Source organism: Arachis stenosperma, chromosome 4 (genome assembly GCF_014773155.1).
Source record: "Arachis stenosperma cultivar V10309 chromosome 4, arast.V10309.gnm1.PFL2, whole genome shotgun sequence".
In the NCBI taxonomy this organism is placed as follows: domain Eukaryota; kingdom Viridiplantae; phylum Streptophyta; class Magnoliopsida; order Fabales; family Fabaceae; genus Arachis; species Arachis stenosperma.
Genome location: NC_080380.1, coordinates 147,744,747 through 147,759,604, shown reverse-complemented (window position 1 = coordinate 147,759,604; position 14,858 = coordinate 147,744,747). Strand labels below are relative to the sequence as shown.

At 36.5% G+C, this 14,858-nt stretch overlaps 2 protein-coding genes across 2 annotated transcripts; both read left to right on the top strand.

Annotated features, from left to right (window-relative positions):
- Positions 1-802: 802 nt before the first annotated feature.
- Positions 803-5,672, top strand: LOC130977106 (uncharacterized). Its single transcript, XM_057902120.1, has 7 exons — positions 803-1,586; positions 2,253-2,399; positions 2,762-3,111; positions 3,783-4,527; positions 4,609-4,705; positions 4,782-4,836; positions 4,984-5,672. The coding sequence occupies exons 1-7, from the start codon at positions 1,070-1,072 to the stop codon at positions 5,044-5,046; spliced, it is 1,974 nt and encodes a 657-aa protein (XP_057758103.1). The 5' UTR covers positions 803-1,069; the 3' UTR covers positions 5,047-5,672.
- Positions 5,673-8,131: 2,459 nt separating this feature from the next.
- On the top strand, positions 8,132-14,014 carry LOC130977129 (nuclear matrix constituent protein 1). The gene is made up of 8 exons (XM_057902151.1): positions 8,132-8,653; positions 9,323-9,532; positions 9,717-9,970; positions 10,081-10,351; positions 10,444-10,527; positions 10,852-12,971; positions 13,095-13,260; positions 13,373-14,014. Exons 1-8 carry the CDS (start codon positions 8,456-8,458, stop codon positions 13,640-13,642), a joined length of 3,573 nt encoding a protein of 1,190 aa, XP_057758134.1. The 5' UTR covers positions 8,132-8,455; the 3' UTR covers positions 13,643-14,014.
- Positions 14,015-14,858: the final 844 nt, after the last annotated feature.

Here is a 14,858-nt window from a genome sequence, read left to right as displayed (position 1 = left end):
ATTAACTTATAGTCTTATAATGACTAATAACACAAAATATTAAGGTTTACAATACTTAAATTCCACATAAGAATAGTCATGATCCATCACTAATAACACAAAATATTAATTGTGTATGATGACCGGGCCGACTTCGGGTGACCCGAGCTATGGCCCGGACCCGACCCGAAATAATGACCGGGTCTATTTTTGAGACCCTTACCCGACCCTAAACCCGATGAAATCACACCAAATTAGCCCCTAAAATGTTCGGGACTGGGCCGGGCCTTCGGGCCGGGCTGGGTCTGTGCACCCCTAGTACGAATTGTACAGATACTTGCAAAATATCAGTCTCCTCTCTAAAACTAAAATCATTCAAATTATTCAATTTAACGAGTTAAGAGTCAGGTATAAAGTGGTGAAAAAAAGGAATCCATTAAAACAAAATTGTTTCCACTTTCCACAGCATCGGAAAAAGGAATCTATATTGTTTTTCTTTCAATTCTAAGAATTATAAAAAATAAAAAGAAAAATATTGTTTTTCTTGTATAAAAGAAAATTTATCTATGAAGTTGTATTGAATTTGATTATTGTATTCTATACAAAAGACAGTAAAGCATGTTTTTCAATTAATAATAATAATAATAATAATACATGAAAATTATTTTTTTGGAGAAAACATGTAAATTAAATGTAGATATTATTATCATGTCAAATTTGGTAATTTACCTCCAATTGAGATTTTCGAAAAATAACGATAACTTGGAAGAAAATATAGCTGGAGAGTGAGAGTGAGATGAGATGCAGAGAAAACTGATAAACTCTATCAACTCAAACCTGCAAAAGCATCAAACAAAGGGAAAAAAAATATTCATATAATAATCTTTTTTTTTTTCTCATTCATTTTCACCTTTTCGGCTGCGCACTCTGAGTCACATTCAATCCGAAAACAAAATTTCACAGAAAAACAAAAACAAAATAATCGAAACTCGAAAAACCCCAAAACAATGCTCTGCTCGTTCTTCTTCTCTGTTCAAAAACCCTAACGTCTTTCACTTCCTCACTCTTTTTTCTGTTTAATCAATCACCAATGGACACGCGCCGAGCTCCACGCGCCGTCATTGACCCCAAGGTTCGAAAGGTCGGGTTCTTTGCTCCACCAGAACTCTCACAATCGGGTCTTCTTGACCCGATCCCCCTTCCTTCCTCTTCCCTCTCTCCCGTCATGATCCCTCCGCCGCGCCACTCGTCGGAAAATCTCCTTCACCATGCTCGGCCGCTGGCGCCGACTGTGCCAGGTGCATCTTCTGTTTCCATCGAGGGTTCCGTTGTTGCTGGCGGGAGCTACGGGAGCTCGTCGGAGCTCTTTCCAGCTCCGATGTCTCCGGCGTCGTCTTCGTACTCTTCCAGCAGGTTCGTTGGCGGTGGTGACGGAGATTACTGCTTGAATGGAGCTGCGGTGGCTTCGCCTGGTCGCGGCGGAGGGAAGGCGGCGACTTCGTTGCCTCGTGGCGGATTCGAGTCGCCGGCGGCGAAGGCTAGCAGCGTTCCGGCGAGCGGATTGACTACGGTCTCGGTGGTGAATGATTCCTCCCTAGGGATTCGCGGTTAGGTTTTGCTTCTCTTGTTTAGTTTTGGTTATTCCGTTGTTTGACTTTGAATTGAATTTAAGTGGAGAATTTATGTGATTTTGAATTTGAAGTCATTAAGTGCTGTTTGTTGAGTGAATTGAAGTGTAGAATTTATGCGCTTCGAATTGAAGTGGAGGGTTTATGTTTGAGTATGAGTCTTATATTAAGTGCTTTTTGTGTTGTGAATTTACGTGCTTTTTGAATTTGAGCTTCATTTAAATGTTTTTTGTACTACTAGTGAGAATTCAAGTGGAGAATTATGTGCTTTGAGTATGAAGATCATTTTATTGTTTGCCCCATGAAGGTTGGATTGCTGAACCGCAATTTAAGAGGATAGATTGAGGTTTGTGTCGGCACATGGGAAGCTATAACTATCCTATACGTGAAATTGGTGTTGACTTTAATTCGTCTTGATAGTACGTGTTTGGTTTTAAAAGTTGATTTTGAAAATTTTCATTTTCTTTTTTGTCGAACTTGCTTCTTGTTAATTATGGATGGCATCAAATGTTACTCTCTCTCTGGTCTCCCTTTCTGGTATTTTTTCGTTTTCTAATTTTTCTTTCTTTCTTGCATATATGACTTTGTTTAGAAATCAAATCACTTTGTTAGTCCTTTTCTTATTCCTTCCTTAATCACCTCTAGGAAGAGAGAAAGCAGATAATGGAGGAGGATCAGCATTGGAAGCGAAAGACCAAGCTACAAATTCAAAGCAGAAGAAAGATAAGACCACAAAAGCTGAAAGACGTGCTCTTCAAGAAGCACAACGAGCTGCAAAGGCTGCTGCAAAAGGTATTAGCAATTATTATGCCCTACTTTGATTAGAACTATTGCATGTTTAGTTGTGATCATCACACCAATTCTAAAAAATCTTTTATTTTTTAAGTTTTTGTGAACAAAGAAATGACATTTGATTATTGATTTTATGTCTATCTTCGAGCTCTTCCATTGGAAATGCCATTCAATTTTGTTATTTGGACCTAGTTTAATCTTCAGATTAGACCCACCCAGCAAAGACTCAATTTCTCCATTAACACTACTTTCAACAAGTTTAAATTGGGAACTTGTGACTTGTTTTCATGAAATTTCTTTTTCCAATGAACATTTGCCTGCTCATTATTATGTTATTATATAATGTCTTATTGTCTTATTAGCTGAAGGAAATAAGGCATCTGGAACTGTAACTTCTGGGACTGCAAAACCAGCTAAGGCCATAAAGCCCCCACACAAAGTAGATAATTCTTCAGTTGCAGCGTCCGAGAAGAAGGGATGTGATCGTCCACCAGAAAAGGATAGAAAGAAAGATGTTCCTCAACCACGCATGCAATATGATGATGAAAGCAGAGTGGAAAAAGCTAAACGGCGTGCTGTGGTAAAACAAACAGAAGCTAGGAACAGAGTTGAGTTGTTCAGGCATTTGCCACAGTATGAACATGGGAGTCTTCTTCCAGATCTTGAGGCGAAGTTTTTCCAGCTTGATACTGTGCATCCTGCAGTTTATAAGGTGGCTATCTTATTTCCTTGTTGTGTCTTGTTACAATCATTCTTGTTATACAGCCAGGAGTCATCATTTCACAATATCTGTGATGTTCATGGCTTCATGCTCATGACTCAATTGTGAAATAATGCCACAGGATAAGTTGATGTTCCTTACCCTGGGATCCCTTCTTGTCCTGATGAAGGAGTTGACAAACCCATATAGGCCTATCGTAAAGTTCAAAATCAGTTCTTTGTTGCAACGTAGAAATAAAACAGTTTTAAATGTTCAGCAGATTAGAGGTCATTGCTGATATCGTGCAGGAAAACTTTTCGTGTTTAAATCAATCACTTGAAATGGTTTAGTTTCATATAGCTTTAGATACTTAATTAATTGCTAATTATTTAACACAGGTTCAGCACTTAATTCTCTCTAATTTTTTCTAAGTTTTTTGCTTAATTTTTCATCAATAAAAATTGATTGTTGGGCGTTCAATTTGATAAAACACCCGACTTCAAGTCACTTGTATTATTATATTATATTGTTATACCTGCAGTGTATTTTCTTGCCTATACTATCTGCAACTAAGAAGTTCATTGTGAATGGTGTCAAAATTGTATAATACTGAGATACTATGAGCCATATTGTAAAAATTCTGTGGTTATTCCTTTAACCATGGTAGTCTTTATGATTATCAGGCGGGTTTGCAGTATCTGTCTGGCAATATATCTGGCAGTAATGCTCGTTGCATTGCAATGCTTCAAGCATTTCAAGATGCCATCAGAGATTACCGAGTTCCACCAGAGAAGACTTTTGTGAGAGACTTGACAGCAAAAATAAGTAGCTATGTTTCATTCCTCATCGAGTGTCGGCCTCTTTGTATCAGTATGGGAAATGCAATAAAATTTCTTAAAACTCGAATTGCTAAACTACCTTTGACACTGTCCGAGTCAGAATCAAAAGCTTCTCTCCACTCAGATATTGAGCGTTTTATAAATGAGAAGATTATACTTGCTGACAAGGTGATAGTTAAGCATGCAGTCACAAAAATAAGAGATGGTGATGTTCTTCTTACTTATGGATTGTCATCGGCTGTTGAAATGATACTATCACATGCACATAAGTTAGGAAAACAGTTTCGAGTTATAATAGTTGATTCTCGTCCACAGCTTAGAGGAAAAATTTTGCTTCGGAGGTTGGTGGAGAAAGGTCTTAGGTGTACATACACTCAAATAAATGCACTTTCCTACATAATGCATGAAGTCACTCGTGTGTTTTTGGGTGCTTCATCAGTTTTGTCTAATGGGACAGTTTATTCAGGAGTTGGGACTGCATGTGTTGCAATGATAGCTCATTCGTTTCGTGTCCCTGTTTTAGTGTGTTGTGAGGCTTATAAATTTAGTGAAAGGGTACAACTTGATTCGATATGCTCAAATGAACTCGGTATGTAAACAGTCACAAACTATGAGGATCTATTATTTCCTTGTCTGAAAGAATGTTAATGTTTATTGGATTTTCTTTCAGGTGATCCAGAAGTCATTTCCAAGGATCTGGGTAGAGAGGATGTCAACTACTTGGATGGTTGGGCCAATACTGAAAATCTGCAACTTCTAAATTTGATGTAAGCACCTTCAGATAATACATAACAGACCACCAAAAATGTTCACTGACTTTGATTTTCTTCAAATTGATGCCAGTTATGATGCAACTCCTTCAGATTATATTTCAATGATAGTCACAGATTATGGCATGGTAAGTGCTTTTATCCAATGAAGGTTATAGATGTGCACCTTGTCCTAGGCAAACCTTGTGAGCATAGATTGTTTGTCCCTTTTAAAAGGGACACTATCATTTGCATATTCTTCACCATAAGTCATGATTGTTTACAATTGTTGGCAGGTCCCACCAACAAGTGTTCCTGTAATTGTAAGAGAATATAGGAGAGAACAGCTGTGGATATAAATAATGCAAATGCGGATCATCTCAAGTTTATGGGCGCTGAAATCCCCATGTAGCAGCCTGGCAGCAATAAAATTTGAGAAGATTGTTGTATTGCATCTTTCTGTGTACTATTTTCTCATCTTTGAATAATGTAGTGAGCCTCTTTCTTGTTCTGAAATTTTGTGCCCTTGTTGGCATTGGCCTGTCGCAGTGAAGAGTGCGAATTGTCGTCTCTCCAGACAGATTTTAATTTTGCCACGAATCCTCACATGAACAGTTCTTTTTTTTTTTTCCTTGTAACGGTTCTTCAAATTTTGGATAGTTGACTTGTTCAGTCACAATTTTGGGGGTTAGTTAATCCTTGTCCCTTATATTGTTGCTGTATTTATATTTACTGCTGCCCCATTAGGTTGATATAATTTGAATCCATGATTTTCTTCTTTTCTCAACTTTTGCATTATCCTGATGTATATAGCATGAATTCAAACAAAGTTTCATTACCATCTCCTGAAGTTGACAACTACAAGTGCGTCTTGTAAGCTTGTGCCACCGCAAGTATTTTATCCTAAATAGGGAATTTCATTGAAAATAAAGACGCCATAGAAAAAGAGAGGTCGGTTACATCTGAACTACAGTGGCCCACCTGTGCAAAGAGAGGTGATACTGCAAATCCTAACCACTCTGTCATAGTGATCAATGAACTTCACCAACTCAGCATCTTTTGCATTTGCTCTCCCAGCCAAAGGATCTGTATATCTTCGTTGTTAAGACTTATGACAGCTAAGTATTAAAATGCAGCCCGTGTTAAAATGTTCGAAGTTAAGGCAAGTGGTAGCCACAATTGTTTAGCGTCCAACTTCATTTGATTATTTAAATAGAGAATTTGGTTGGATGTGCGTGGAGTGTGTGGCTATGCGGGCATGTTTTACATTCAAACTTTGTTCATTTACAAAAGGTATTAGCGGAAAAAGAAGGTTAGGAAACTAATTACTTTTAATGCGAAAAAATTGGAGAATTGGATAATATTGACTTAAATATAAGATAAATATAAAGCACAAATTTTGACTATTTAAGACAATCTAAACTTCAGGATTGTACACAATACAATTGCTGATATAAGTTCTATTAAGGATTTATAATTTATAAACAGGGCTAAGTGGTCAAATGAATTTGGACTTTGGAGATATACCCTAAATCTATGTAGGATGATTAGTATTAAACACGTGTTTAATAGGTTTCGCTATTTGTATTAGAGAATTTACCAGTTGTTATTGTTAATTGTTTATATATAATATAACTGGTAAAAGAATGAAGTCATTCCGATTCTCCATAACGAATCAAGAGAAACCACCAGAATTATACAATCAATGGTACACGAAACAAATCCAATACCATTTTACTTTAATAAAGTTTGGCATATTTGCGGATTTTATGTAGATCAGATGAAATGAAATGTGAAAATAATAATAATAACAAATTAATAATCATGCTAATATATTATTATTAGTTTACCTGAATATGAAAAGCCAAGGATTATTAGTCTAAGGAATTAATCCTTTCATCGTTCTGAAAAGTCATGGAGGAGGAACATCTAAATTTTTCATAGGTTGAATAATCCTTGAAACAAATTAAAACTTTTTGAGAGTAAACTTGGCAGTTACATTTCTACCTGTTCATGCTCAACTTACAAGGCACCGCCTTCAAACCATCACAATCGGTCATGTTCCATTCATATATCCTTTGTACTTTAATTTTCCAATAAAAATCCAATGAATATCGCTGACAAAGATTATTATAAATCACGACTCCAAACTTAAACTAATTTATAGTCTTAGTCAAAGATACCTCAAAGTGGATTAAGAGAGTACTTAAATGTTTAAAGACATAATAAGTTGCATTATATCACAATCCATACCACAACCAAAATTGATCTTGTTTAACCTTTTTCATTTGTTGTCTTCCTTGTGCCAAAGTCCTTAACTCCTTATATTATTATATTTATTTAATAATTAACATAACATTATTGTTATTACTATTACAAATGTTTTAGTCCTATGTTATAGTGTTTTACAACCAACAAACGACAGAAAAAGGTCATAGTTTTTTGTTCATAAAGTATCCTAGACACTAGATAGAGAGATAGAGTGACCAAAGAGTCCCTAAGTAGTTAAGTGAAAAATTAAACTCAACATAATGATTAAGCACAAATGCGACAAAGGCGATGCTTATCTTGAAACACCCTCAACTCAATTGGGCACTTTCCTAGTTAACAGCACTCATACACCGTGGCATTCTCAATTCAATATCAAATGGCATATTCTCCAAAATCCAAACACCTAATATCATTTTTACCGAAATACCCCTCGAGTCCCAACTTTACTAATCGTATTTCTATATTTATAAGGAAAATGTTTTCAAACTAGTAAATGACATACATTTCAAACTATAATATCACATTTTTAAAAAAAAAATATATATATAAAAGAAAAGTAGCATCTTAAATATAAAACAAAAGCACCCTTGATTACTTTTATTTTATGGTCGTAATCAAAGTACTTAAGTTATGATTCAAATTCTTAGTAGAATGTTCAACATATAACTTTTGACTTTAAATGAGTAATTCTAAAATTTTGAACTCAAAATATCAAATAGTGATTATATAAGAGTGATGAATCAAAATTTTCTATTTCAAATTTCTTTCAATTTTGGAATATATTTTAAGAAAGGAAACTTAACTGAAATAGAATTTTATTTTGATATACCAATTTCATTCAACTAATGAATGAAAATCATGTTGGAGATGATCATTTAAACCATAATTAATATAAAAATTTAATTAGTGTAGGAGAAGATTCAAGTTAATACAGCTGCAACGTTAGTCCTCTTTATTCCTTACATTCTACCAACCATGGGCAAAACGGTCAAACCAGTGAACACCCACGAGAGCCCACGTTCCAAACTCATAAAGCAACCTTCCGAATTCCCCAGATTACCCTCCCCTTAGTTTCACAACCATTAAGAGCAAAGGCTACTCCAGTAATTTCACCTCCATGACCCCAAAATAAAACTATTAAAATAAAATCAAAGAACGTGAGCGATCCGCGCAAAAAGCAAAGACACCAAAGAAAGTGAAGGAAGAAGAAGAGAGAGAGAGAGAGTGTGTGTGTAAGAAAGAGAGAGAAAGAACCGTTTGAGCATTTTTGAGACGTTATCGGACTTCAAATCCTCAATTCGCCGGAATTTGGGACCAACGGTTGGAGTCCGGGAACTTAGGGTTTTCTTTCTTCTATTCACAAAGTGCTTTTCTTTCTAACTTGTTAGGGTTTTCGCTACTTCGAATTAGAGAAATTCTTCGGAGATTCTTCTTCTTCTTCGATGGAATTCGGTGTGTGAGGTTTCGGATTCTAGGTGGGAGAGTGAGGGTTTGGTGATGTTTACGCCGCAGAGGGCGTGGCCGGGCTGGTCCCTCACCCCTGGTAAGAGTGGGGCGCGTGGAACCGGGTCTGGTTCGGCTCCGAGTTCCGGTGAGGGTGGCGCTTCAAAGGGTAAAGGTTTGGCTTTTGGTGAGAATGGCGCGAGCTTGGATCGAGAGGCTTTGGCTGAGAGGATTTCTAGCCTCGAGAAGGAGGTAATATATATATATATATATATATATATATATATATATAACTTCTGCTTATGATTTTTTAGATTGTTTAATTGTTTTTCACTGTTCCGAGTTATTATTCGTTATCCCTTTTTTGCTGATGTAGCCTAGTATGTGTGTTTTAGTAATTTAAAAATTTATTTTCGTTGAAGTTTTGGATAAGACTAGGAGAGAGGATGGATACTTGAGGAGTTTTTTTTGGGGGGGGGGGGGGGTTTGAAATTCTTGGTTTTGAATGTTTGGTTCTTATTTCTTGTAGTGGGAACTCGAAGTACTATTTTATAAATTGAGAGTAATTCCAGTGTAAACCGGATTCAGGCTGTTTCGTGAAATTTCAACCTACTTTTTGGGTTCTGAAATTTTAACTTTGGTTTTGGGTTGGCAGCTTGTTATGTTGTCCAAAGAACTAGGCTTGTGGCAATTTAGCTCTCAAGTCTGTCTTTGTCTTGTGGTATTAGTTCATAAAGCTTTCTAATGTCCCTTTTCCAGTGTTTTCTTCTTTGCTTTCTTCCAATTTTGCCACTGCTTAAGGAAATTGGATTTTGGTCAAATGTCCACTTTATCTATATGTAGTAGTGTACACTGCTTCTTGTTCATGGTTACTTTGGTTAATTTTCTTTTAGCTAATTTGTTTTCTTTTTTGGGGGCCAGCTTTACGAGTATCAATATAATATGGGGCTTCTCTTGATTGAGAAAAAAGAGTGGAGCTCTAAGTATAATGAGCTGAATCAAGATTTGGCAGAAGTGAAGGATGCTCTTGAAAGAGAAAAATCTGCTCATTTAATTGCCATCTCTGAGGCAGAGAAGCGGGAAGAGCATCTGAGGAAGGCCTTGGGTGTTGAGAAAGAATGTGTGCTTGATGTAAGTTTTTTTTATTATTATATAAATACTTGTATTAGTGTCGATTTCTTCTTTTTCAAAATAAAGAAAAGCATGATTCTTATATTAAAGCTTATTTGTGGAAACCATGATTATTCTTTTCTTATTTTAATAATTAACAAAATGATTATTGCTTGCTAATCTGTAAAACTTTTTGCATAAACAGCTAGAGAAGGCTGTGCGAGAAATGCGCTCAGAGCATGCAAATATTAAATTTTCTGCAGAGTCAAAGTTGGCGGAAGCAAATGCATTGGTAGCTAGCATTGAAGAGAAATCTTTAGAAGTGGAAGCCAAGTTGCGCTCTGCTGATGCCAAACTTGCAGAAATAAGCAGAAAGAGTTCAGAGATTGACAGAAAATCACACGATCTTGAGTCTCAAGAAGCTTTGCTTCGAAGGGATCGCTTATCTCTGATTGCAGAGTACTCCTGATAACTCTAAACTATTTGTTCTTAAAAGGTTTTACTGTTTTCTTATTGTAATATGTACTGTACTTCTTGTTTATAATGCATTATGATATGATTTGCAACAGGCAAGAAGCACATGAGAGTACTTTATCAAAGCAGAGAGAGGACTTGCGAGAATGGGAAAAGAAACTGCAGGAGGGAGAAGAGAGGCTAGCCAAAGGTCAAAGAATTCTCAATGAAAGAGAACAGAGGGCTAATGAGAATGACAGGATATGCAGGCAGAAAGAGAAGGACCTTGAAGATGCACAGAAGAATATTGATGCTTCTAATTTAACCTTGAGAAGTAAAGAAGATGATATGAACAAAAGGCTTGCAAATTTAACTGTAAAGGAGAAGGTAAATATTTGTGCCTCTGGTGATATTGTTTGTTACTTTTAATTATGTCATTGTGATTGAAATTTAAATCGGTCAATATCATTTTGATGCAGGAGTGTGATTCTATTAAAGTAAATTTGGACCTCAAAGAGAAGGAGTTATCTGCATGGGAGGAAAAACTCAGTGCGAGGGAAAATGTAAGCCTGTGTGCTTCCTATTTTCTTGTTATTTATCAAGTTTGGGACATTCAGGAGATGGGTATCTAATGGCTGTGTAAATTTCCTTTCCTAAAATAAGTTAGCATTCAACAAGCTATGACAACTAAAGTTTGCAGGCTGGTTGTGTTGTAATTGTTTTTTGGTCTGCTTTCGAATGGTGTTATGATTGGAACAGAAGTGTCTAATTGTTAAGTACTCATAATATCATTGTGTTGGGAGCATCACTGCTTAGATGGCACACATGCATTTGTTACTACTGCTTTACATTTCTTTAAGCTAACCGCAGTCTGATCTATTTTGCAGGTCGAGATTCAGAAGCGTCTTGATGAACACAATGCCATTCTAGAGGTAAAGAAGCAGGAGTTTGAATTGGAATTAGAGGAGAAAAGAAAATCCTTTGAAGATGGATTGAAGAATAGATTGGTCGAATTGGAGAATAAAGAAGCTGAAATCAGCCATATGGAGGAGAAAGTTGCAAAACGTGAGCAGGCACTGGAAAAGAGAGCAGAAAAACTCAAGGAGAAAGAGAAAGAGTATGAACAGAAGTTAAAAGCTTTGAAGGAAAGGGAGAAATCTACTAAGGCTGAGGAAAACAACATGCAGAAGGAGAGACGGAAAATAGAAAATGAGAAAGAAGAATTGCTCAGTCTTAAGGCTGAAGTTGAAAAAATAAGGGCTAACAATGAAGAAGAGTTATTGAAGATAAATGAAGAGATAAATCGTCTTAAAGTCACTGATGAGGAGAGATCTGAATATTTGCGCTTGCAGTCACAATTGAAGCATGAAGCTGATCAGTACAGGCTGCAGAAAGAACTGCTTCTGAAGGAAGCTGATGACCTGAGGCAACAAAAGGAGACTTTTGAAAGAGAATGGGATGAGCTGGATGTAAAAAGAGCTGATACTGAGAAAGAGCTAAAAGATGTGATTAAGCAGAAGGAAGAAATGTTAAAACTCCAACAACATGAAGAAGAGAAGTTAAAGAATGAGAAGCAGGCTGCACAGGATTATGTACAAAGGGAGTTGGAAACTATTAAGTTGGCCAAAGAGTCTTTTGCTGCTGAAATGGAGTTGGAGAAGTCAAGTCTGGCTGAGAAAGCTCAAAGTGAGAGAAGCCAAATGCTTCTGGATTTTGAGCTGCGAAAAAAAGAACTTGAAGCTGATATGCAGAATCAGTTTGAGCAGAAGGAAAAAGAATTCCTAGAGAGGAGGCAATTATTTGAGGAAAAAAGAGAGAGTGAATTGAACAATATTAATTTCCTGAGAGAAGTGTCTAATAGAGAAATGGAGGAAATGAAACTTCAAAGAACTAAACTAGAGAAGGAGAAACGAGAAGCTGATGAGAGTAAAAATCATCTTGAAAGGCAAAGGATGGAGATGCAGGAGGATATAGATGTTCTTGTTGACCTTAATAGGAAGCTCAAAAGTCAGAGGGAACAATTTATTCTGGAGAGACGTCGTTTTATTGACTATGTTGAGAAATTTAGGAGTTGCCAAAACTGTGGGGAAATGATCTCTGAATTTGTGCTGTCTAATTTACAATCTTCGGATGACATTGAGAATATAGAGGTACCTTCTCTCCCAAAATTGGCCGGGAATATTCAGGGTGGTTCTAATGTGAACTTGGCTGCTGCTTCAAGGCAAAATACTGATGCATCGCCTGCTGCTGATCCAAAGTCGCCAGTTTCTGCACGCACAATTTCTTTTCTACGCAAATGCACTAACATTTTCAAGATTTCCCCAATTAGAAAGAGAGAGTCTGAAGATGTTGAGAGCTTAAGAGATGTGGTTGATTTGACTGTGGAGGAAAATGATGAAGATTCACAACAGAGAATTCCCGGCACTGAAAATGAAGCTGAGTTGTCATTTGCTATTGTAAATGATTCTTTTGATGTTGGAAGGGTACAATCTGGCAATGATGTTGCTGAGGCTGAGGTCAACCATGAACCATCAATTGATAATCAGAGTAATATCAACAGTAAGGCACCCGAAGATTCCCAGCCCCCTGAAGAAAACTTTGAGCAGCAGAAACCTCGCAAAGGTGGGAGGAAAGTAAAGCGTACACAAACGGTGAAAGCTGTTCTCAAAGAGGCTAAGGCTATACTTGGTGACTCAAAAGCTGCTGAGGCTGTACCTGGGGAATCTGTGAATGATCATGAGTCGGAGTTACCAAATGGAAATGCTGAGGATTCTGCCAACACGAATTCTGAACACCTGAAACCATCCACTAGAAGGACGCAAGTGAACACACGGAAGCGAAATCGAGCTCAGACATCTCAAACTGTTGGTGGGCATGATGGTGATGCCAGTGAAGGACAGTCTGACAGCATAGTAGCAGCGCAAAACAAAAGGAGGCGACAGAAGACTGCTGCTCCTCCTGTACAAGCCGCTGCTGGAACTAGATATAATCTGAGGCGATCAAAAGCGTAAGTACCTTTTTAGCTCAGTTAGATCCATAATCTTTTATTCTATTATTACAGGTGATAGTTGCTTAATGGTTATTGGATTTTCTGTCCTCTGACTTGGATGTGTGCACTGAATTTTTATAGTGGAGCAACAACTTCGTCCGTTAGAGCAATGTCTGGGGCAGGCACAGAAAGTGAGAGAGCGGTTGATCGTGTAAAAGATGCAGATGAAGGAATTGTAAACTCAAAACCTTCTTCACTTTCAGTAGATGTTACTAATGAGAACGGTGGAAGCATACATGTTGAACAGGTAAGCTTTTTTAGTATAGCAATTTGAACATGCACATTCATGGTGTTATTTTTCATCAAACTTTGATATGTTTGGTTCCGGAGGTTGAAAGTGCAAGTTGTTATGTCTTCAGTCTGAGAGAATTGTGGAGAAAGAGGATGTTTATGATGAGACAACAAGGGAATTTACGAACAATATGGCCTTGAGCGAAGAGGTGAATGGAACAACGGATAATGTGGAGGAACATGATGCCGAGAATAGGAGCGAATCCCACAGCCAAGATGCCATTGGCGACGAGGATGAGGACGAGGATGTGGATGATGAAGACTACCAGCCGCAACCGGGTGAAGCTTCAATAGGCAAGAAGATTGGTATGTCGATTTTGAAGTTTCTGACTACATAATTATACACCATCTTCATGAGAATGGAGGTTTGGTGTGTTGTCTTTTGACCCTCGTCGACTTTAGGAAATGATGTCGGAAGTCACCTTGTATTAACAAATTGTTGGATGTAGATCCCAGTTATAACCACCGGGGCACATAGGAGGAGCGATAATTGAGTGTCATGTTTAGCTTCTTTTTTTAATTAATGTTGTGATGAATATTCGAACCCTCTGGTATTTGTTGATAATTGTAGGCATTCGGATAGTGTAGCTTCAAGTATTAGTAGAGATTGGAATCATAGCTACCTCCCAATGGAAATTGATTGTATTCAAATGTTTTGTATTTCTGTCGTTTAATTTCCTGCTGTTTGATTTGTTTGAATCTCATGACGATATCTTGGTATTAATATTGTTCTTAGTCTCAAGCCATATGCCGTTAATGAATATGTTTATAATTTTTTCGATCAAAATTGAAATATCAAGAATATTTTGCTTGTTTTAAAAATTAAAAGGAATAAGTTCGTTCTTATACCCATGGACATGGTATTAACTTTCAGAATGTGTAAAACTCACAAAAGTAATGTATTAGTAAATTATGCTTCAAAATAATACAAGTAATTGATAGGCTCAGTGAAGCAATAAGAGTGCAATAAACATATTAAGGAGATTACATCGTCACAATCCAATTCGGTCGGAAAAAAAAAACAAAACAAATAGAATTTCTCATAATACTAATAAACAACACATGCTCAAACATTATATTTAAGTATTTAACATAAATTTAGCATATTTACAGAAAATTATAATTTGGTGTTTACAGCAAAATATAATTCAATAGGTTTGTATATAAAACAACCTATTTCAGGCCACTAAAGTTGGACTTTGTCTGGATCATATAGAGCAGTTTATTATGTCTAAAGAGTTTTCAAACTATTTACATAAATCATTAAATCCTTAAGCGGACTGTTGAAGTGAGATTAGAATCAAGATCCATATCTGAAAAAAATGCAAGTAGTTTTGCAATTCAGTGATAAAACATGTGTCCATAGTCTCCAAAAAATAATTGTATAAATAATAAACTCTTAACAAAACTAAATATTTACTTTTAATAATGGTGATAGAAATATATTCAAACACATTGATAATTAATTATAACTATCAAAACGTTCAAACTTTCAATTTTTATGAAATATAAGCGGAATGTTATCTAATTCAAAAAATTAAAGTCATAATAACA